The 22,869-nt window shown below is 38.3% G+C and overlaps 2 protein-coding genes across 3 annotated transcripts; one reads left to right on the forward strand and one right to left on the reverse strand.

The window, feature by feature from the left end:
- Window positions 1-177: 177 nt before the first annotated feature.
- Window positions 178-10,882, reverse strand: memo1 (mediator of cell motility 1). The gene is made up of 9 exons (XM_061744922.1): window positions 10,521-10,882; window positions 8,198-8,279; window positions 8,050-8,118; window positions 7,759-7,871; window positions 7,195-7,306; window positions 6,687-6,829; window positions 6,461-6,537; window positions 5,341-5,445; window positions 178-2,876 (listed from the first exon to the last, which is right to left on the reverse strand). Exons 1-9 carry the CDS (start codon window positions 10,579-10,581, stop codon window positions 2,745-2,747), a joined length of 894 nt encoding a protein of 297 aa, XP_061600906.1. The 5' UTR covers window positions 10,582-10,882; the 3' UTR covers window positions 178-2,744.
- A 5,757-nt stretch (window positions 10,883-16,639) lies between these two features.
- Window positions 16,640-21,901, forward strand: LOC133463212 (spastin-like). 2 transcript variants are annotated; one of them, XM_061744598.1, is made up of 16 exons: window positions 16,640-16,972; window positions 17,053-17,136; window positions 18,713-18,799; window positions 18,908-19,059; window positions 19,163-19,296; window positions 19,405-19,498; window positions 19,588-19,662; window positions 19,782-19,853; window positions 19,949-20,024; window positions 20,111-20,202; window positions 20,314-20,393; window positions 20,490-20,532; window positions 20,648-20,727; window positions 20,811-20,881; window positions 20,962-21,002; window positions 21,140-21,901. In XM_061744598.1, the coding sequence occupies exons 1-16, from the start codon at window positions 16,855-16,857 to the stop codon at window positions 21,263-21,265; spliced, it is 1,425 nt and encodes a 474-aa protein (XP_061600582.1). In that variant the 5' UTR covers window positions 16,640-16,854; the 3' UTR covers window positions 21,266-21,901. The 2 variants fall into 2 exon arrangements, with proteins under 2 accessions (XP_061600582.1, XP_061600584.1); XM_061744600.1 differs by having other exon boundaries at window positions 18,716-18,799.
- Window positions 21,902-22,869: the final 968 nt, after the last annotated feature.

Here is a 22,869-nt window from a genome sequence, read left to right on the forward strand (position 1 = left end):
CCAGTTTAACATTTCAAAAGCACTAAAAAAAAGTGCTGAAAATGTGCCACAAAGCTGAATCACTAACTTTTTTTGGAGATGTTTCAACAAAAATTGAACATTAAAATGAATGAGATGCGCTCATGCTGAGCGTATTTCTCTGACCCTTTGGCGCCCCCTGCTGGTCGGGTTGAGATCCGAGCAGCTGTTTGATTTGATTGTATCCTTCACGATACTTACCGGAAACGCTGCATTTATCACCATGTTTTTGACCGTTTGACCCAAGCTGACTGTCAATGTTTAATGGTTGTTTCTTTTTAAATGCTGGGTTCAGTTCTATATGATGTTTTTTTGAGATTCTCTATTATCCGTTGCTGCTGTAACATGTAAATGTCCCACCTGTGGGACTAAAATGATTATCTTATCTCGTCTGACTGTTTTATTCAAGAAACTTACATATTTCTTGACCATGATTAAACAATTTAAATGCATATAACAAAAAAATAGTTGTTCTATGTATATCAGTAATCATCAGAAGACAGAAGACACCAGAGCAGACATGCTTTTCAGCACATTTTACTTCTTTTGTAACATGAATCCTCGCCCTTTTTTGTTAAGAGCCTTTAGGGATGCTTTGTCAGTGGAACCTGAGATCAAAAAAACTCCAACAAGGGAGTATTTAAGCAGTATATTTTAGGATTATGACGTGTAAGTTCCAATTCTCTAACCAAGAAAAAAAGAAAAAAAAATACAAAAGCCTTTTTCTAAAAAAACAAAAACATTAATAAACAGACAAGTGAACAGTGTTGAGGTTTAGGCTTCGTCTCTCTCTACAGGAATGAGGTGATGTGAGACAACAGAAGACCACTCCCTGCTGGAGAAACCAGATAACAGTTGATGTCATTTTAGACCAACACACTCCATAAATTGGTCATACACTCCTGGTGCTTCGGCTGAGCCAGGTACAGAGTTGGGCTGTTAGCAACAGGGGGAGGGAGGGCACACACGGACGAAAAAAAGAAAAAAGCCCAAAAGAACACATCTAATATAAGACTGAAAGTGAGAATACGCTTTATATTTAAATGTGCAAGAGTGATCAAAGGCACAGTAGCACAGTGTGTCATGCTTCGCTAGTTTCCCTCAAATTAGCACTAGAGGTCAAGTGAGCCCGGGGATTCATCTTTTAATCTGTGTCTACTCGGTTTAACCAGCTTTTGTATATTAAAGTCAAGCGCAGTACCTCCAACAGTGCCGGGAGGGGGGGAGGGGGGGCCTCATGTTACACCACTGAATCTCAAGGTGGAATTACTGAACTTCAGTGGCAAAAATCAGAGGTGACTAGCATTCAAACCTCACATGACAGAGGAGCTGACACCGTGTGCAGCCCATTGTCAAATGTTCGCTGAACGCCTACACAGCTACAAAGAGTCATTGGGTGTTTTTTTTTCCCTCCATTCAGCCACTTCTTTTGTTAGCAATGAATCCCCTGTGATCCTGTGCTTTACGTTACATTAAGCAAATGTCAATGGCGTTTCTTATCCGTCCAATAAATCCAAAAATACAGCAAGGAAAAACATCTGTCCGTGTCTCGGTTCAAATCTACAGGAAAGCATTATGCCGTTGTGCTGACTTCAATACCTGTGGCATCTATCACTTTATTTTATCTACTGCAAGCTTTTATAATTGATTTTCTTATTTCAATGGAGAATTTTTTATATTACCTGTCAAAACTGGAAAAATGTAAGGTTGGGGAAAGGGAACAAGTCTTCCTCAGAGGGTTTTGGCATTGGTCAATCAAAACAAAGAGATCGGCTGTAAATGACAGCATACAGCACAGATATAATTCAAGAAGATGGGCGTAGAATGTTCTGCTTTGCCACTTTTAGACCCCAAATCAAATATCTGCAGTTCTTACAGAAGTGAAACTGTAACAGAAGACATTTCCTACAAGTCTACAAAAAAGGTAAAATAAGCTCAGTGTTGCACACAATCTACTGGTCAAACCATGTTAAGAGCCTTAGAGCTCCAGTGGTACACCCGTGTTCTCAAATCTACACACCAATTGAGTAAATACTTCTACATCTAATAAAACTGCTAAAACAAAAAGAAATCAATCTTGTGATTATAATGTTTTTGGTTTGTATAATAGGAAGTTAATGAATCTTGTTGGGTGCAGCCCTTTGTTTGCAACTACTATATACGCTGAGCCCTGGTAGCGGTTAATCTATGAACATTTAAGGTTTAAGTCACATGTTGCTTGAAGCAGTCAAAAGACTCATTTCACGTTAATCTGGCAACATCAGAATATTCTCTTTTTATATCTGCAGTATTATTTTAATTCCTTTTCTGTTGCAAATTACAAGAGAACAGATTAGGTCCAAATATAAAGATTGCATTAGTAAACTCAAACACTGTGTTGTCAGGGAAGCAAAAAAAAAAACAAAAAAAAAAAAAGGGGACTAAGAGGACAACTAGAATCCTTCCAAAATCCCAAATAAAACACCCCCCCCCTCATACCTCCAATTTGTTGTTCCACATATTCTTAAAACTGCACTTCAACCAAAAGCTCTTGGAGACACTTCAAACTGAAAGCAGGGTGGAGGAGAGCCGAGAGGCTAAAACAAGTGTATTGGCTTTGACTGTCTCTGTCCTTCCTGCAAAAAGTGGGCGTAACTGGGGGTAGGATAGGGAGTACGGGACAGATTATGGCGGTAGATATCAAGGGCAGAGTGGCGGCACTGCAGTGGCCCCCGTAACAGTTGACCTCAATGAACAATGAGGGCCCCAGCAGCGTAGCTCACGGAGCTGTCCTGCCAGTTCCTGCACTGGCTCGACTGGGCGTAGTTCAGGAAAGAGAAGTTCATTTCTAGACCGGCCTTCCTAAGCTCAGCCACAGCCTGCAAAACAGCAAAACAGCAACGTCCTGTTAGTCGCTGCCATCGTCTGGCATTCCCACAGATAACAACAACAACAACATGAGATGGCATACTTTTTTTCTTTTTTAAATAGCATATTGAAGTTTCTTTTCCATTAAAATATCAATTTATATTTCCTGCAAAGGACTATTTGAATCTTTTGATTGTGGCATCTCATTCTTGAGGCCTCTCGTCCCTTCTATCAGTCAAAACCACTCGAGTCACTTTAGACTCCTGGACCAGCCGTCTCTTGTGACAACTGCATATCGCTTTACAACACCGTGTCACACATCGACAACAATTCAATTACTTTACAGAGCTGGAGTTAACATCACGGGAGAAGAAACTAGGAGACTCAAGAAAGTAATTAAACAAGAGTGACCTAGCAGGAGATCAAACAAGAGTAAATCTTTATGCTACCAATGACATAGCACAAAGGAATTTTTCTAATTTTTAGCTCAGACTAGAAGGTTCAATAGCTTTTATAACGGCGTCCAAGTCTGACTCTTTGGTGTCCTATTCGGTCTCTTTTTAATCTTTTCTTCCAACATTATGCTCAAGTCTCTTTGACCTGTGTGCCGTGACGTCCACTGCAGCTCTGAACTGATTTAATCACGGTGCTGTGAAGTGGTACGCAGGTATAGTATTATACGACCAAGACTGTTTTTTGCTGATAGCAGGGACAGGAGATGGCAAGAGCCAGATGGGCTTTTACTGAAATGAAATGGAAATTTCAACAAAGAAAACAGCCTTCTTTTAGTTACAGTCGAATTCATAATAGTAGCTATTGTAATTGACCCATCATTAAGTCCTGCTTTGGTTACTGCTGCTGACTCTATTGATGTTGTTTACAGTTGTATATATTTTATGGGGACTGCTTGTGTGAAAACCTTGTCCCAAGATGTTTAGGACCAATTTTGGACAGAGAACAATCCACTTTCATCGAGGAGCTTTCAAATGGGACTTAAATATACCACGGAGGGATACGTGTGCAAGCTTTAGGCATATGGTCGTTAATAAGGATCAGGGGGAGAAGCCTCATCTTACAGCTGTCACGATGATGGATGAGAAAATCCTGGATCAACAGTGCTCATGCAGCCCTGAACAAGATTAATTTGGAAAGACATAACTTCAGATCCACTGTGTTACACGGCAAGTTTTAAATCTGAAATTACAGGACAGTACCATCCAGTACTAGATCTGCAGTTATGAAGATTTGATACAAGCCACTAAATGTAAAAGTTCGTTTTGCATCTGATGCTCTGTGTGCTTCTATTATCTGACTCTAGTGTCGACTGACATTAGCTAAACGTGGCACGAGCTACCTAACTTATCAAAGGCAGGCCCTCTACTGCTACCCAACGGTTGTGAATATGCAACGTTAGCTGAAGTTATCACAGTTAAAAGGTTTGTTGTTTTGATTTACGTCATAACAAATGCTGACATCCTTGCTGATCTTCTGGACGCTAAGTTGGCAGCTAATCTAAAGGAGACATTTAGCTGTTTTGTTTGAATTTAGGGAGTGGAATAAAATAAACTCCATTGCTCATCCTCTCTGAATAACTGGAAACCAGTTACATCGGCATTAACTCTACAAAACAGACAACAGTTCAGGATCTTCCAGTGTTTTTGTATGGAGCTGAAAGCTGTCTGAGCTCCAGGCCTGTGCGAGTCAACAGACACTGGCTCATCTGCATCTGTGGGACAGGTTTTACTGATGGATCAGTTACCAATTGCTGCTGCTGACTTATTACTTAAGCAAAATTTATCAAAAATGCATGTGAATTAAAACATGGAGCAGTTAAAATGGAGCTAAAGTGAAAACAGAAAATTTGTCATGTACTGGGATTTGATTGAAACCGTTGTGAATTATAAAAAACAAGGCCATGTTTTATCATTCATTCATCAGTCACACAAGTTTGCAATTAAGGATTTCAAGGAAGAGACTTGAAGGGTGAAAAAAAACAAAAATGATTGAAAAATAGATGTAAAATCATAACTACGTCTGTATGCGAGAGCAAACCATGGAACACGCCGCTCTGAGAAATGACGACACTGACATCTTGTACCGATATATCCCTCTGTTTTAAGGCACGTGGTTTTAGTGAATTTCCAAAGGGAAACAATAACGGTGGACAGGGTAGGCCTGTTATGCAGATGTGGTGTAACGTGATAAAATTAACTGAGCGGTGAATGTTGCAATGATGAAATAAAATGAGCTGCGATTATCAGATATCGCTTTCAAACGTCAGTGAAATTCATTAAATAAACAAAATTATTTTTTCATTTGCATGTTGTTTTCAATACTCATTTTAAATTTACAAATGTTGCTTTCACTTCTATTTTTTTTTTCAAACCATTGAGGTCTCTTCCTTGAAATGATAAATAACTGTGCTGTAAATGATAAAACAATACATCACCATGTCTACTCTTCAGCGGTACTCACATTTAGCAGCACTCCAATCGGATGACGGCCACAGATGGTGTTGCGGTACTTTTTCAAGTAGTTGGTGAAAGACATGGGATCCAGCTGCTCTATAATGCTCATCCCCTGTGAGGGAAGAGAACGCGTTGAACCAAAAGTCATAAAACCCTTAGCATGTCCACTTATCCTTCCAGCGCGGACCATTATTGTTAATCGATGTGCTTTTTCCACTCTCTTTAGTAAAGGACACACATTGACTTGAATTTTTTGTGACACATTATTTAAGTGGTAAAGATCACCTAAAATGGGATTTTTGCAGTGTGTTGTACAACCCTGGTACACAGACGTGTTTTACGGACTGATCTAGTGCTTTTAGACTTTTGTTTGTCTGCACATAGATGTTCATTAACATAAGTATTTGATGGTGGATCTCCCAGGACAGTTTGCTAGTGAGACAGGAATAGCTATCCAGAAATGAAGCATTTCTTATGTCCCAAAAAGCAACATGCATACAAACTGAGCAAGGGCAGCAGTGTAATCGTCAGAAACAAGTGGCAAACCCTGCTGGGACTGAATAGATGAGCGGTATTCCAGCAGCCTCCCTTTGATCTTGGCATCCCTCTAAATTTATTCAAAATATTTGTTTATGTCGAAACTTTCAAATATAAAAATCTTCCATCAATTTTGATACACTTTTATGACTCTACTCTTTCAAGTTTATCTCTGAAAGCTCAAAAGCAGACTTATGTTTTCAAATCATATCCCAAAAGAATTGAAACTCAAGTATGCCATAAATAAGAATTGACAGTCCAAATACATTAGAAGAACTTCATCTCATGTCATTTTTCAGAGAATAATTTAGTTTGGATGTCAAATAATTTGATGGTTATCACTAATAAGGGTTAATTTCCACAGGATCTTCAAACAGCAGTCAATAATCCATGCTGTGTTCAACAAAACATCATCTTTCACCTGCATTTTTCCTTCTTGACTCAGCAGATAACCGGTACAAGTCTGTCAGGAATTCAAACTATATTTGTCATATAATTAATCTGCCTCATTGTCCGGTTCATGTGCATCTATTTACCGAATCAGTTGTATGCGCATCCGATATTTGAATCAAATCTTTCTCTGTAGTTACCATTTTATCAAGATGCTCAATAGATCTGTAGATCTCCCCTTGAGCTTCATCGTAGTATGTGTAGCGAAAACGCTGACCTTTGAAGAAGAGCAAACATATAATACATGTATGATTAAACATGTAATAATGTATAACATTTATGCTGGCTTACAAACTATGATTTGATGGCCAGACAGATCTCACAGGATAAAGGTCATTTTCAGCATTTCTACTTTTTAGCACCTACCCCAGTGGCAGAAGTCAGATGAGATGATGAAGAGGTTGGAAGGGTCTGCCAGGTACTTGCTGAGCAGCTTCCCATACTCCTGTTCCTTGGACTCACTTAGGGCACCCACGAGCACAGGAACAATGCTGAACTCATCTTTGTGGCTGCAGAATTAGATTTATGCATTAATAACTAGAAAGGATCTTTAACAACCTTTATGCAAAACTTGTGCATTTACACTTTCTTAAATATATATGCTGGGTTTAATTAAGCTTCAATTCTTGCAGGATCCCTTCTTTCCAGACCAAAAAAATGACTGACTCCAGCCAAAGAAACAGAAGGCTTTATCAATTATGCATATCTCACTTTCCATATGTGCCTGCGTCAGAGTGATTCCGTTAAAATCTTGTACCACCATCCTGTTAGCCAATTACAGTTAAGGAAATGCTTGATTCTACCACACACTTCCCTCCGCCAGTTTGCATTGTCTTTGCTTTGGTTACACAAACATCCCTTCCAGGTCCATTACCTCTCCATGGCTTTAGCAGTGTAAGGCAAGTGCATCTCAATACTGTGCTCATCTTCATCTGTCTGTATAGTCATCCTCTCAAACAACCCAGTTTTCCAGAGGTCTGCATAAACTGGAGGAAGAAAAGAAAAAAATCCCTTCAGTTTGTGCATGTGTAGCAATGTCTACTGTTGGTCATTTTTGGAGATGCACAGTTTAAATCGAGGGTAAATATGTGCTCCAGGCTGATGGGGGGACTACGTTTTTATTACAAAAGTCACAGAGCTCTTTGGTGTTAGGAGAATGTTCAAAACTGTTCCACCTCCAAAGACTGCTTAGACTATGTATGCCAAGGCTCTACTGAGATGAGGTTACAACAGTAACACTAAAGAAATGGTCAGACATAGGGTTGTATAGCACAAACATGCAGAATTTAGAAACTGCTCCTTACATTTGTTTTTTTCTTTAGCAAAGGAACTCTATTCTACAGCTGTTAAACATGCCGACACAAGCTCAAGCATAAAAATGAGACACAAAAACACACATTAAACAGAAATAAATGTCAGGAGTGAAAACAGTGAATACCCTTCTGGTCGATTCTCAGGTCATAAAGGGGTGTTCTATAGATGTCTGCAGGAGACAGGGCACAGCGGGAGAGCGGCACATGGTGTGAAGGTCCCAGGATAAACACTCTACGACTGAAGAGCAACAGGACTTTACCTCAATCGCTCTCATCACAAAACGTTATAGCACTACACTCTGCTATCTACACAACCATGTGTTCTTTCTGAGGGAGGAATGGAGTTAAGATAAGTAACAGTTATGTAAAAAAATTGTCTTCAATGAGAAATGAGGCCAGAAAGCTGATCAACTTACGTGATAGAGGGGTCAACTTGCTTGTAGGCAAATGCTGCACAAGCACCACAGTAGGTATACCCAGCATGGCTGCAGGCAAAAGCATGTCAATATATGATAACAGGTTACAATCAGAGTGTTTATGATGTTTTTGTCAACTTGTTCTTACGGTGCTATGATGGCTCTAGCAGGTCTGATCGTGGACTGTGCATGAGACAGCCAACCCTCTAGTTGTGCATTCAGCTGGGATCCTGCAAGCATAAAAGTTAAAAGAGAGAAACTTACATACCCAGAATAAAGAGTAGTCACAACCAAAGACCAAGACTGCTAATGAATTATTGAATAAATATAAAACACAGGTCAAGGGAAAGTTAAATAGATAAAAATGGCTGTAATCCAGGCAAGTTCTTTTCTGATGAGGTCAACTCTAGATATGACAGTGGGAACTTTATGTGAGGTGAGAATCTTTGTAACCATTCTGCATTTCAAATGCAGCTCATCACTAATCAATGACTTATGTGGATATTGTAGGAGATGGACAGAAAATAGATGGAACTGTCAAACTTTAACATTCAATATAGATCCAAGCCCAACTACGTGTGACTGACAATCGAGGAATCTACCTTTATCTAAGTATAAACAGCTGATGTGTCCTGCTGTCCACAAGTGCCAACGTCTTACCGGTAGTCTCCGTATTACTGACTGACTCCAAGTTGACTGTTAACTGTTATTTTTTTTCTCATGGTGGATTAATGTTAGCTTGGCCTGTATAAGGTTTGTAAGCCCCCCCCCCCCCCCAAAAAAAAATCACTAGAAATTATTTGGTTCTCCGTATAAGAATCAGGGCAGTTTGCGACGCTTAGGACGCGAAACGTGGGACTGACAAGTGGGTTTAAGGCAAGGCAATTCAACACAAGGTAATTCAAAGTGCTTTACATCAACATTAAAAGTGGTAAGAAACAATTTAACAGTAAATAACAAATAAAATGAAATAAAATGATAAGAAAAGATGTAAAATAATAAAAAGCACAAGTTGTTAAAAAAGTAAGGGCAGTAGAGTACAGCAGGTAAGTATATAATTTAAGAGTACACTTCAGTAAACAGTAATGTTTTTAACCCTGATTTAAAGGATCTACAGTTGGAGCAGACCTCAGGTCTACAGGAAGTTTGTTCCACCGGTGAGGAGCAGAATAACTGAACGCTGCCTCACCTTGCTTGGTTCTGGTTCTGGAACCACAACAAACCAGATCTAGATGAACCTCAGGGGTCTGGGAGCTTCATAGGATCAAGCATGTATTTTGGTCCAAGACCATTCAGTGCTTTGTAGAAGAGCAATAAGATTTTAAACTCCATCCTTTGACTCTCTGGAAGCCAGTGTAGCGATTTCATGACCGGTGTAATATGGTCCAGTTTTTAACAGTATTTTAAATGTATAAAGCATCCAGAGTATATATCAGAACACTGTTGATGCTTCAGATTAGTGCAGATAACAGGACTGTCCTTTAAAGCAGTGGTTCTCAACTGGTCCGGCTTCGGGGCCCTCCATCCCTCCTTCATCACAAGCGGGACCCAAATCAAAGACAATTTTCTAGTTCTCAAATTCATTGAAAATGTAATGTAGCTTAAGCCTCAGATGTAGAGAAATAACAGTGTTTCCACGTACAAACGTGAAATAAAAAAGTGCAACTGAAAAATATTTCCCAAAATATATGGCTTTAGCTAACCATCCACTAATTAAATGCACGAATACAATCAAGCATAAAACAGGGAGCTGATGTGACAATCAAAATATCTCAACAGCCACTTTTTCTTTTATTGATTTCTTGTTAAGGCCTGTAAAGATGCCATTACAATAATCCAACCTACTGAAAATGAATGCATGAATACGCTTTTCCATGTCTGGTTTAGACAGAAACTCCTTCATTCTAGCAATTAACGAGAAAACAGATAAGAAAATGTGGCGTGCATCTTGTGAAATGGGGGAAGGGGTAACATGAAACTTGGGTTTGCAGCCTAAACCAGGTCCTTTGTTTCGCGACACAGTAGCTATTTCGGTACACAACCCTAAACAAGTTTAATTGACTTGTTAGATTATAAAATATAATGTAGAAGATTTACTGAATAAACCAACCTTAGTTAAATTATCTCGCAGTCACAATTAAATGAGACCTAAATGACTTTTACAATGATATGGATTAGTGTCAGTCTAGACCTTTACTACCACCGCCTGCTGGGATGTGCCAGGCAGAGAATGGATAGCAAAAACAGTCGAGGTTGTGCACATTTATATAAATAAAAAGGACATTTCAAACGTGGCGTTTAGGTTGATTTATGGTTCCGCGTTAAACCTACGCAGAGCCCACGGCGTAGGGTACGCGGCGATGCGCACCGTATGCTGCACGTCGCCGCGTACCCTACGCCGTCGATTTAACGCGGAACCCTAAATCAGGCTTTAGCAGCCAGGGTGCTAACGTTGTTGTTTTGACAGTTACCCGATGCGGAGTACCAGCTCCCGGCGTGACTTGCTTCTCTGCACACAGCTCGATTCGACATCTTGGATCCCAAGCCGCCTATCTTGGTTGACTTATCTACTTGTCAAGCGAAAATAATCGACCAAAAGCTGCGAGATCAGGCGTTAGCTGACGATGCTGCTAGCCGGAGAGACAAAGGGCAGTCTGCTGCTGGCTCGATAACAACCTCTCTGGTTGGTTGGTGTCTTAAGTCAGCTTATTTAAACGACTTTGAAAGGAATACGTCTTAAAATGTGAGTACTGTGCCAGTACTGGTGGCCCGAGAACAGATATATTAAAGCTTAAAAGTGTCGGTATGTGAGGATTACTGATGGCCAAGTGAGGGGCGTGGCGGAGTCTGTTGTCAAATCAGCGTCACTGCGTTTTCATTGGCTGGTTGGATCTTGGAGGCTTGTGATTGGTGGAAATATCGAGTGGGCGGGGCCTAGTCCAGGCTGATTGTTTGGTTCCCAGATTGCTTTGGCCGTCAGGTGAGCGGGTAGAGTGAGTGATAACAGCAGGGGTGCAGATCCAATGTCAGGATTGGGGGGACACCAGGGGCGTCAATTGGGTATGGCAAGGTACGGCAGCCGCCACACCTTTGCTTCAAGGGTTAAATGTAAATGTTTGTTTTTTCAAATACATTTATGGAATTACTCTGTCTCCTTGTATTGATTATTCTATTACTTAATACATATAGAATAACTACAAATGCAAATCAGAACATGATTGATTTCACTAGTTATTATACACTGCAAAAACTCATCTTAACAAGAATATTTGTCTTATTTCTAGTTAAAATGTCTAATTTTTAGTCAAAAAAAATCTCATTACATTTAAGTCAAGACTCAAAAACAACCGTTTTCACCTGTTTCAAATAGATTTTCACTTAAAATAAGTAGAAAAATCTGCCAATGGAACAAGATTGTTTTGCTTGTAATGAGAAGATGAATCTTGTCCCACTGGCAGATTTTTCTACTTATTTCAAGTGAAAATGTACTTGAAAAAGGTGAAAATGGTCAAATAACAAGTTATTTTTCTGGTAATGACTCTTGTTTTAAGTGTAATGAGATTTTTTGACTAAAAATTAGACATTTTAACTAGAAATAAGACAAATATTCCTGGTAAGATTTTGAGTTTTTGCAGTGAGCGAGACTGCATTTGAAAAAGTTCCAATTTTCTTGACCACACAGATAAGCTACATAGCAGACTTCTTTGACGAGTATTTGCTGGACGTGTTGATTGATACTCTAGTGAATTTCTGTGACTCGTAACCTTGCCATACCTTAGCTTCCACTGAATTGACGCCACTGGGGGACACCAACGTGATTTTTATTTTTATTTTTTTGCCAATATGCAACTCATACCATGCCATAAATTGGTAAAGGCTCGCCAAAAAATACTGAACAGGGAATCATTTATTGTGCTTACCTTTCTTGTTTATCAGAATCAGAATCAGAATCAGATTTTTTTATCGCCAAGTTTGTTAACACACACAAGGAATTTGTTGTGGTGATTGGTGCAATACTACGACGGAGTATTAGGGCCAAACTAAGACAAAAAAAAAGGAAATTACGAGAATAAAGTCATAATATGAGAATAAAGTCGTAACATTACGAGAATAAAGTCATAATTTTGCGAGAATAAAGTCGTAATAGAATAAAGTCGTAATATTACGAGAATAAAGTCGTAACATTACGAGAATAAAGTCGTAACATTACGAGAATAAAGTCGTAGTATTACGAGAATAAAGTCGTAAAATAACGAGAATAAAGTCGTAATTTATGAGAATAAAATCGTAATATTATGAGAATAAAGTTGTAATATTATGAGAATAAAGTTGTAATATTATGAGAATATAATTTATGAGAACTCTAACAGGAAGAGCATCTTCTCCCTGTGTTAAAATGAGGAATATTGAGCATCTTGTGAAGTTCTATTTATATATTTATAATATATTTAATATTACGACTTTATTCTCGTAATATTACGACTTTATTCTCGTAATGTAACGACTCTGGGATGGGGGGGCAGTCCGTGGTAGACGGGGGGGGAGGGGGGGCCGGGGCCTTGTTGACAAGGACAATTTATTTGTCCTAAACAGCCAACAGTGTGTGTCACTGCTTACTTAACTGTTATATTCGTAAATCATAATTTTAAGGGTTTTGGGCATGTAGTGTCTACTCATCTCAAATTCTTCTCACCATCTTCCTTTTATCCTATGGGACTACTTTATGCACGATCAATTGATATATGGATGAAATATGGAGCCCTAAACAAGTTGTTTAAACTAACTGATCATGTTTTAACACAGTTATGGTGGTAAACAGTTCTAAAAAAAAAAGGACCCATTGCTTTCATTCTGTACACCTCAAAACGCACCGTGGATGTATTATTTTTTTAGAAATATATTTTTAATAAATATTCTACATATTCAACCTTTAAGTCTGAAAATACATTTGTTCAATTTTGAATAATTTAGGGTATTTTTATTGGGGGGGACAATTCATGTTTTTCAGAAATTGGGGGGTACATGTCCCCTCCGTCCCCCCCGGGATCTGCACCCATGGATAACAGGGTGACAAAAGGACCTTTCTGAGAAAGTTAAAATAATTAAGCTTAATTTGAGTGCTGCCTTTTGGCTATATAGTGTCAACTAGCAAATTTGTTACCCCTCACAACATTATACTAATTCAAAATAAATAGAACTACCACTTCAACAGCATGCTAGGGTATTCATTTCACTGATTATAAATCATCTTTATAGAGTTTTTTTTATTTTTTTTTATTTTTGTACATGTAAAAAACAACAATTCAAGAGAAGTTTAAGAAAACAACACAACAAAACAAAGAATTTCATTATTATAATATACTGTAATTATACTCACACACATACCTATACATACATACACATAGTTGAATATTTCTATATATTTGTTATCAGATCAGATTATATATATATATATATATATATATATATATATATATATATATATATATATATATATATATACATATATTTGGCCCTAATACTCCGTCGTATATATATATATATATATATATATATATATATATATATATATATATATATATATATATATATATATATATATATATATATATATATATATGTTTGAACATTGCACTGATTGTTACTCCAATCACACTGCACATATTCTTTTTACTTTATACTGTATACTGTATACTAATATACTGTATATTCTCATGCATTATAGTCTCAGCATAATTTATGACTTTACTGTATTGTACATGTCTTCCATACTGTATATATCCTTTCCTAGTGTTTCATAGATATGCAAAAATATAATATAAGAATAAAAAGTTTAAAGTTTTTAAATACGGTAACTGTACATCTTGTATCTTGTATCTTGTATTTATTCACTTCACTATTCTCTGCCACTTTGCTTTTATTCTATATCATTGATTTTTACTGTCTGCATTACTTTTATACTTTTATCCTTTTATTTCCTACATTGCTTTTATTCTATATCATTGCGCCTAAATGTTTCTATATGATCATTTTTATCTCTTACTCTTATTTGTTGTTATTTTTATCTTTCTATATGATCATTTTTATCTTTTATTTTTATTTGCTATTATTGTTTATTTCTCTATTTCTCATTGTTCTTAACATGTCTATATTCCTACTGTGAAGCACTTTGAGCTGCAATTCTTGTATGAAAGGTGCTATAGAAACAAAGTTTATCATTATTATTATTATTCAGGATGTTGATGGCTTTTGGAAATAAACTTTTTCTCAGTCTGTTTTTCCTTGCTTTTAAGTTTCTGAAGCGCCTGCCAGACGGCAACAGCTCAAACAGCTGAGAACTGGGATGTGACCAGTCCTTGGTGATGTTGCAAGCTCCGCTGAGGCACCAGGTGGAGATGTCCATCAGGGACAAGATAGGACAGCCAATGATCCTCTGTGCTGTTTTGATTGTCCTCTGAAGCCTCACTGTGTCTATCTGCACCTGGTACGGGAGCTGCACTGAAGCACAGTACGTCAGCAGGCTCTCCATGGACAAGCAATAGAAGGCCAGCAGTAGCTTACTGTCCAGATTGTTCCTCCTGAGGACTCTCAGGAAGTGTAGATGCTGCTGAGCCTTCTTTATGACAGCTGTGGTGTTGCGTGACCAGGAGAGGTCATCAGAGATATGGACTCTCTCCCAGGAACCTGATTGTGTGGACTCTCTCCAAACACTCATCGTTGATGAAGAGGGGAAGTGGGACGGTTCTGGTCCTCCTGAAGTCTATGATGATCTCCTCTATAGACTGACTCATCTCCCTTGGAAATCAGTCCATCAGTTCTCTTTGTGGCCTGGGCTGTAGTCGTGGGTGTGGCTCAGCACGCAGCCCTGATGACCCGGTGCTCAGTGTGCAGCTGGAGGAGAGGTGGGGGCCAAGTCTCACAGTCTGGGGCCGGTTGGTCAAATATCTTTGATCCAGGTTGCTTTAGTGGATTTTAGCATTGTTTGTCTCCTTCTTAGGTGTTGACGATGCTTTATGTTTGTCTTATATGCAAATAAATTTTCCCGTCCATCAGTTTCTTACAATTTAGTCGAGTTTCTACCCATTTTTTTTAATTTATTTTGTTATTTCTGTTTTCACATCTTCCATATACCCCATATGTTTTTCCTCTTCAACCTTCTTATTTTGTTTGTTCTTGCTCCAAATTCAAGAAACGACTGGATGGAACTAACATTCTTTATCACATTTGGTGATAAAAATACCCTTGACAGAGTCATTGATATAATTTTAAAAAATACTTTATTTTCTTTTAACTGACGTATCTCTTGTTGGAGCAATGTATCCTGTCAATCAGCCACATGCAAAAACTCATTAAGGTCTGCAAACACTTTTTATTTGCATTCTGATTTTAATATTTAGACACTCATTACTCCAGCACTTTAAAACCAACATGTTGTATTATTTGTTCTTTTGTATTCCACCAATCACCACAACAAATTCCTTGTGTGTGTTAAACTACTTGGCAATAAACTTCTTTCTGATTCTGATTCTGATATAAATCTATGGTCTTTATAACCATAATAAATTTCCCTTTTTTTTGTGAGGATGTGAGGAGGGGGGGCACGTCAAGTGTGGTCACCCTGGGGCAGCACACCGAGTTAATCCGGGTCTGCATAACAGGTGCAGCCGGTACTAGAGTTGAGGGGGGATGGGGGGGGACGGCATCCCCCCCCCTGAAATAAAATCGGTCAAAATCATCCCCTCTGTAAAACTGCCATCCCCCTTTCCATCCCTTATGTCATTTCATCAATGAATGTGGTATTACTGCTATTTCAATATTTAGAGTCATCGCCGGAAAAATAACACCAGAAAAATAACTTATTTGACAATTTTCACCTGTTTCAAGTAAATTTTCACTTGAAATAAGTAGAAAAATCTGCCAGTGGAACAAGATTTTTCTTCTCATTACAAGCAAAAAAATCTTGTTCCACTGGCAGATTTGTCTGCTAATTTTAAGTGAAAATCTACTTGAAACAGGTGAAAATTGTTGTTTTTTCCAGTGATGAGTCTTGTTTCAAGTGTAATAAGACTTATTTTACTAAAATGAGATATTTTAACTAGAAATAAAACAAATATTCTTTTTAAGATTTTGAGTTTTTGCAGTGATCCATTTTACTTATCCTGTGAAGGACAGAGTCATATTGATAAGTTCAGAAAACTGTTTTTTATTTTCGTGTTTTAATGTATTTGATGTAAGCCCAGTGGATATTTAAAGCTTACAGAAGGCTGCATTTAACTGCTGCTATGTCATTCCTGCAGTATTTCTGCAGGTGTTTTGGTCAGTGCTATTATTTAATATATTATATTATTTGTAATCAGCACAAATTATCTGTCCCCATATGATAAAATCCACCATCCCCCCTGATTTTTTTTTTTTTTTACAACTCGAGTACTGGGTGCAACATTAGTTATTTCATTTTATTTTATTTTTTCCAGGGGTCGATCCCGAGATGTACATATGCTGTTGCATGTACACCGCTGCGGTAGGGGGCGGTATAAAGTCAGACACAACATGTTTTACAAAACACGAAGAAGAAGGGGGCGGGGCTTGTGGCGTACACACTGCGAAGCGGAAGTCGCGGTGGAGTAGTGACAGCAACATAGCAGCATTAAAATAATAAATGTAGCTTAAAGATTACGTAACGGAGCACAACTGCCATTTCAGACAATTTCAAATGCAGTTCGAAAGCTAAATGTGGTTTTCTATTCCTTCACATCGCGCTAACCGAGTTAGGATAGGAAATAAGAAGACAGTGACGCGAAAGTAATGTCTGCAAAAATACAAGCAAGCAAAAGCAAAGACAGCGGGGAACTTATTAAAAACCACCACAAACAGGCGTTTGAACATATATCGAAGGCTTTGAGGATCGACGAAGATGACAAAGGTTTGTTTATTGTGTTTTTACTCGTGGATGCGCTGTGTTTTGCAGCTTGTGGCTCCTCCCTGACCTGTGTGTGATAACAGGAGAAAAGGGCGAAGCGGTCCAGTGGTACAAGAAGGGGATTGCTGAGCTGGAGAGAGGCATTGCAGTGGAGATCACGGGACTAGGTATGTACACAAACTGGCATCTGCATGATGGGCAGGGTTTGCAAGGCAAATGTATTTATATAGCACAATTCAACACTAGGTAATTCAAAGTGCTTTACATTTATATTAAAAGCGGCAAGACATAATTAGACAGTAAATAACAAATAAGATTGAACAAATTAAGAATAAGATGATAAGAAAAGAAGTAAAATAATAAAAAGCACAAGCTGTTCAAAATAAGGGCAGTAGAATACAGCGGGTAAGTATTTAATTTAGGAGTACGTTTGAGTAAACAGTAATGTTTTAGAAAAATAGACATAGAAAGCCTTTATTGTCATTATACTGGTACAATGAAATTAGGCAGCAGCTCCGTCAAATTGCACACATGCAAAGACTATGTAAAGAAGTACTGTAAACAACAAAACGAAAAACAGGAAACATATATATATATATATATATATATATATATATATATATATATATATATACACACACACACTATAAAAAAGAGTGAATGGGAGGATAAAAATGTACATGAATGGCTGGAGGAATATTGCACTTGAAAGGATGGAAGAGTATTGCACATAGATAGTAGGGAATATTGGAACATTATGGATAGAAAATAGAAAAGTTCACGGCTTTGGGGAAGTTTTTAATCCTGATTTAAAGGAGCTACAGTTGGAGCAGACCTCAGGTCTACAGGAAGTTTGTTCCACTGGTGAGGAGCAGAATAACTGAATGCTGCCTCACCTTGCTTGGTTCTTGTTCTTGGGAACCACAATAAACCAGATCCAGATGAACCTCAGGGGTCTGGGAGCTTCATAGGAACTAACAGATCAAGCAGGTATTTTGGTCCAAGACCATTCAGGTCTTTGTAGACCAGCATCCAGATTTTAAACTCCATCCTTTGACTCTCTGAAAGCCAGTGTAGTGAGTTCATGACCGGTGTAATATGGTCCAGTTTTTAACAGAGATTTCACTTTTATAAAGCATCCGGAGTATATATCAGAACACTGTTGATGCTTCAGATTAGTGCAGATAACAGGACTGTCCTTTAAAGCAGTGGTTCTCAACTGGTCCGGCTTCGGGGCCCTCCATCCCTCCTTCATCACAAGCGGGACCCAAATCAAAGACAATTTTCTAGTTCTCAAATTCATTGAAAATGTAATGTAGCTTAAGCCTCAGATTGTAGAGAAATATCAGTGTTTCCACGTACAAACGTGAAATAAAAAAGTGCAACTGAAAAATATTTCCCAAAATATATGGCTTTAGCTAACCATCCACTAATTAAATGCACGAATACAGTAGGAGTGAAGAACCACAACAAACCAGATCCAGATGAACCTCAGGGGTCTGGGAACTTCATAGGGAACTAACAGATCAAGCATGTATTTTAATCCAAGACCATTCAGTGCTTTGTAGACCAGCAGTAAGATTTTAAACTCTATCCTTTGACTAACTGGAAGCCAGTGTAGTGATTTCATGACCGGTGTAATGTGGTCCAGTTTCCTGGTGTTTGTAAGGACTCTGGCGGCAGCGTTCTGGATCAGCTGCAGCTGCCTGCATGCTTTAGCTTTGTGCTCTTATGCTGTGTCAGCAGGGGATCAATATGACAGAGCGAAGAGACTGCAAGATAAAATGATGTTAAATCTCACCATGGCTACAGACAGGCTTGCTCTGTTGGGTAGGTCGACTTTTGACTGTTTGACATCCCCCAAAATCTACACATATACTTTACTAACATTATGATTATTTTTTGTTTTGAAAACTGTGTCCTGATGTTTCTTCTCAGAAACCGCACTGGCCTCTAAACGGAGAAGTGATCCACCACCAACCAGAGTACCTTCACAACCGAAGCCAAAAAGCAGCACTCCAGCAGCAGGCGTGTCCACGAACACCAGACCTGCTGCTGCTGTCCGACACCCAAGACCCACGGATCCAAAGGTCAGATTTTATTTCCTCTTTGTTTCCTTATTTTATGGTTGATAGACTATTGAAAAGCATGTAATGTGTAATACTTTCTGTGTAATTGTATCCCCCTCTTCAGGTAACCCCTCGAATGGGAAAATCTCAGAATGGGAAACCTGCAGCTGGGAAGCAGCCCCCAAAGAGGGATATGAAGAACTTCAAGAACGTGGATAGCAAACTGGCCAACTTGATTCTGAATGAAATTGTTGATAGGTATTTAAAACAATGTTATTTATAGGTTTTCTTTTTGTTTAGTTTTTATTTTATTTTGTGGCACATTTGATACACCACATTTAAAGTTGCATCCTGTGTGTTTTGCAGGGGGGCCTCTGTATCATTTGATGACATCTCGGGTCAGAGTTTGGCTAAACAAGCACTTCAAGAAATTGTAATTCTCCCTGCCTTAAGACCAGAGGTGACAACTTCAGATCTTTCTGCCAGTGTTTACTCTAGCCATGCTTTGTCAGTTTTACACGTGACACATATTTCATCATTTCTGTTTAGTTGTTTACTGGGCTGAGGGCACCTGCACGTGGCTTACTTTTGTTTGGCCCACCTGGGAATGGTAAAACCATGCTGGTATGTTATCAAAGCAAGCTCATTCATTGAGATCAAACTGTGCTTCATCATTTGCATGTCCATCATACCACAGTGTCTTTGTTGCAAATTAAATCACAGCCGTTACTTCCTCTTGCCAGGCCAAAGCAGTCGCTGCTGAGTCAAATGCCACATTTTTCAGCATTAGCGCTGCCAGTTTGACTTCTAAATATGTAAGAAGCTCTTTATAACATATTTATACAGCAGGCTTCAATGCTGGACTAGTTTTTCTATTTTTTTGTAACTATTCCTGTCATCTTGGTCACAGGTGGGAGAAGGAGAGAAGCTTGTAAGAGCTCTATTTGCAGTTGCCAGAGAGTTACAGCCCTCTATCATCTTTATTGGTTCGTATAATCCTGCAGTTTTTACAATAGTTTAGCTTCAAAATTTGAGCTCAGAAATAAACTTGTGTTTTGTCTTTGACTGTTAGATGAAGTGGACAGCTTACTTTGTGAGAGGAGGGAGGGGGAGCACGATGCCTCCCGTCGTCTAAAAACTGAGTTCCTCATTGAGTTTGATGGGGTAAGAGTGATAGTAGCGTCACAAATATGATCATGTAGGACTCTCAGAGCACCTCGGTCACTGATACCTCTAAGAAGGAGTCATTTTCACAACAGTGTGCCTTGGTTTCAGGTTCAGTCCGGAGGCGACGACAGGGTGCTGGTAATGGGAGCAACTAACAGGCCACAGGAGCTGGATGAAGCAGTTCTAAGGTATATAAATAAACTCATGTATCACAGTTTATTGATCTAATTTCGCTTTTTTTTTTTTTACAAGATCACCGCCTCCCTTTTGTTTTTATCTGACAGGCGGTTTACAAAAAGGATTTATGTGACATTACCAGATGAGAAGGTATTAATTCACCAATAAGTGTATTTTGTTAACTTTAAAAACAAATGATGCAATTGAAAATAAGTAAATATTTCATTTAGTTAAGTACTTCCTAACTTCCTCCTTGTTTCCTCAGACAAGATTGACGTTACTTCAAAACCTTTTGGGAAAACATGGGAATCCTTTGAGCACAAATGAGCTATCCTCTCTTGCAAAGTGAGCGTTCAGTTACCCGACTTATCGACAGTGTTTTTATTGTATATAGTTTTGCATTAACCGTTGAATGTCGTACTTGACAGAGTTGCTGCGGGTTACTCAGGAAGCGATCTGACGTCATTGGCTAAAGATGCTGCACTCGGGCCGATCAGAGGTAAAGCTTTTGTAATTCCAAAAGACTTTGTATTCACACTCTTAAACGCCATCGCTACAGTTTATTTTGATCTTTTTCAGAACTGGGACCGGACCAAGTCCGTAATATGTCTGCCAGTGAGGTGAGAAGATGCTTTTAAGTAAAATTACCACATATATCTCCTTTTTGCTCAGTGTCTTAAAATAACAGCAGAAAGCTTTATGGTTAAATGCGTGTCTGTGTCTGTCTTTCTGTGACTCTGTGTGTGTGTGTTCACAGATGCGTAACATAAAGAAGAAAGACTTTGAGGACTCCCTGAAGCGTATTAAGCCCACTGTTAGCTCAGGAACTCTTAATATGTACACACAGTGGAACAAAGACTTTGGTGATACAACAGCCTTTTGAGCCGGATTGTTTTTTTTTCTACTTGTTTAAAAAGAAATTAAACATGTATTGCCTCTATTATTTCCAAGTATGAATGAAACCTGAGGAACCCCCCCCCCCCCCCCCCCCCCCCCCCCCGCCTTTTTCGGTTGGTAAATCTGTAATATGTGAATAATTTTGAAGCACTATGGGATAATTTCCTGTTTTATGGAAAGACTTAGCGAATGCAGTTCTTGCGTATTTATTTTATTGCACTCCTAGATCAATCTTTCTCTGTGAAATTTCAATTTCTGTAAATTCTTACTGAACATTGCTCTTTTATGTCATTGTACACATCATTTTAGTCACCTGATGCACTGGATTGATTTGTCATTGAAAGTGATCATCAGGTACTCCGTGTAGTTAGAATCAACTACAACAGGGAAATAACTGGGAAAAAAATTGCCAAAGTTTGTTTTTTTTCTTTTAATATATATGTAGAGAGATTTTCAGTTTGTATTATTAGTTTGTAGATATGCGTACTTAACATTTCTCAGCAAATAAAAGACCTCATGAACTGTGTTTTTTTTTTTTCTCCAAACAGTTATAACGTGTTGAATGTTTAGTTGTTCCAAAAAGATGGAATGACTTCCCATTTTCTTCATCAATAAATCCATTCAGAAACATTCCCTCGGCTGCATGTTTTGTATAAATGTTAGATGTTGAAGTCTGAAATCAGGGATGAACGAAAGCACACATCTCACTTATTTTGGCTGTATCTGAGTCAAAAAAATAGAAAGATATAAGATAAATGGCACGACAGTAGAGAAGGTGCAAAATCACAAATTCAGCTGTAAATGTCTTAATATGTATCACTCTTAGGTTTTTCCATGAAATTAGAAGACATCAAATTTCACGAAGATAATTTTCTTGAAGTCTCTAACCTGTGACATATCAATTCATTCCATCTTTTTTTAAATTTCAGGTGTAATGCAGCCTAGAAATAAATCCAATATTATACAACCCCAGTTCTGATGTGTAAAAAATAAATAAATGAAAACGGTATGCAATTATTTAAAAAAACAAAACATGAACTCATATTATTCACAATAGAACATGGAAAACGTATCAAATGTTTAACGAACCGTTTCACTGTTTCATGTCCTGGTGCAGCTGGTTAGGTTCTGGTCTGTATCTCTGCTGCATGTCTGCTCTTTTCCTTTTGTCTCCACTCACTTTCAGTAAATACTATTAGTGCCCAAACATCTTAAATACATTAATAAAAAGTAAGTTGGAGAATGACTATTGGAAAAGCAGGCGGCACTAAAAGGGAACACCTGGACGAACATCTTGTAACTAATTAAGTTGATTGATAAAAAGTGACATGAGTGGCTGTAGGAATGCATATATAAATTGTGAAATTATTCTGGATTAATGTTCCTCACGCTAAAATCACGAAGGGGTTTGAATATCTCATCAGCAACAGTACATAACATGAAATGAGTCAGAGAACCTGGAGGAATCTCTGTGTACTGCCATCAAGGCCAGAAATGAATCCTGGATGCCCTTGATCTTCACATTAACAAGAGGCATTAAAAGCAGGCATGATTCTGTAATGGAAATAGGCAGTAACCCTAATCCTCAAG

This window comes from Cololabis saira, chromosome 17 (assembly GCF_033807715.1).
Source record: "Cololabis saira isolate AMF1-May2022 chromosome 17, fColSai1.1, whole genome shotgun sequence".
Lineage (NCBI taxonomy): Eukaryota > Metazoa > Chordata > Actinopteri > Beloniformes > Belonidae > Cololabis > Cololabis saira.

Coding starts and splice junctions, on each gene's coding strand:
- memo1 (XM_061744922.1), bottom strand. CDS start 10,581: ATGTCGAATCGAGCTGTGTGCAGAGAAGCAAGTCACGCCGGGAGCTGG. Junction 8,280..10,520: donor GAGCTGGTACTCCGCATCGG/GTAACTGTCAAA, acceptor TTATGCTTGCAG/GATCCCAGCTGAATGCACAA. Junction 7,307..7,758: donor CCTGAGAATCGACCAGAAGG/GTATTCACTGTT, acceptor TTCTTCCTCCAG/TTTATGCAGACCTCTGGAAA.
- LOC133463212 (XM_061744598.1), top strand. CDS start 16,855: ATGTCTGCAAAAATACAAGCAAGCAAAAGCAAAGACAGCGGGGAACTT. Junction 20,203..20,313: donor TCCTCATTGAGTTTGATGGG/GTAAGAGTGATA, acceptor CCTTGGTTTCAG/GTTCAGTCCGGAGGCGACGA. Junction 20,394..20,489: donor CTGGATGAAGCAGTTCTAAG/GTATATAAATAA, acceptor TTTATCTGACAG/GCGGTTTACAAAAAGGATTT.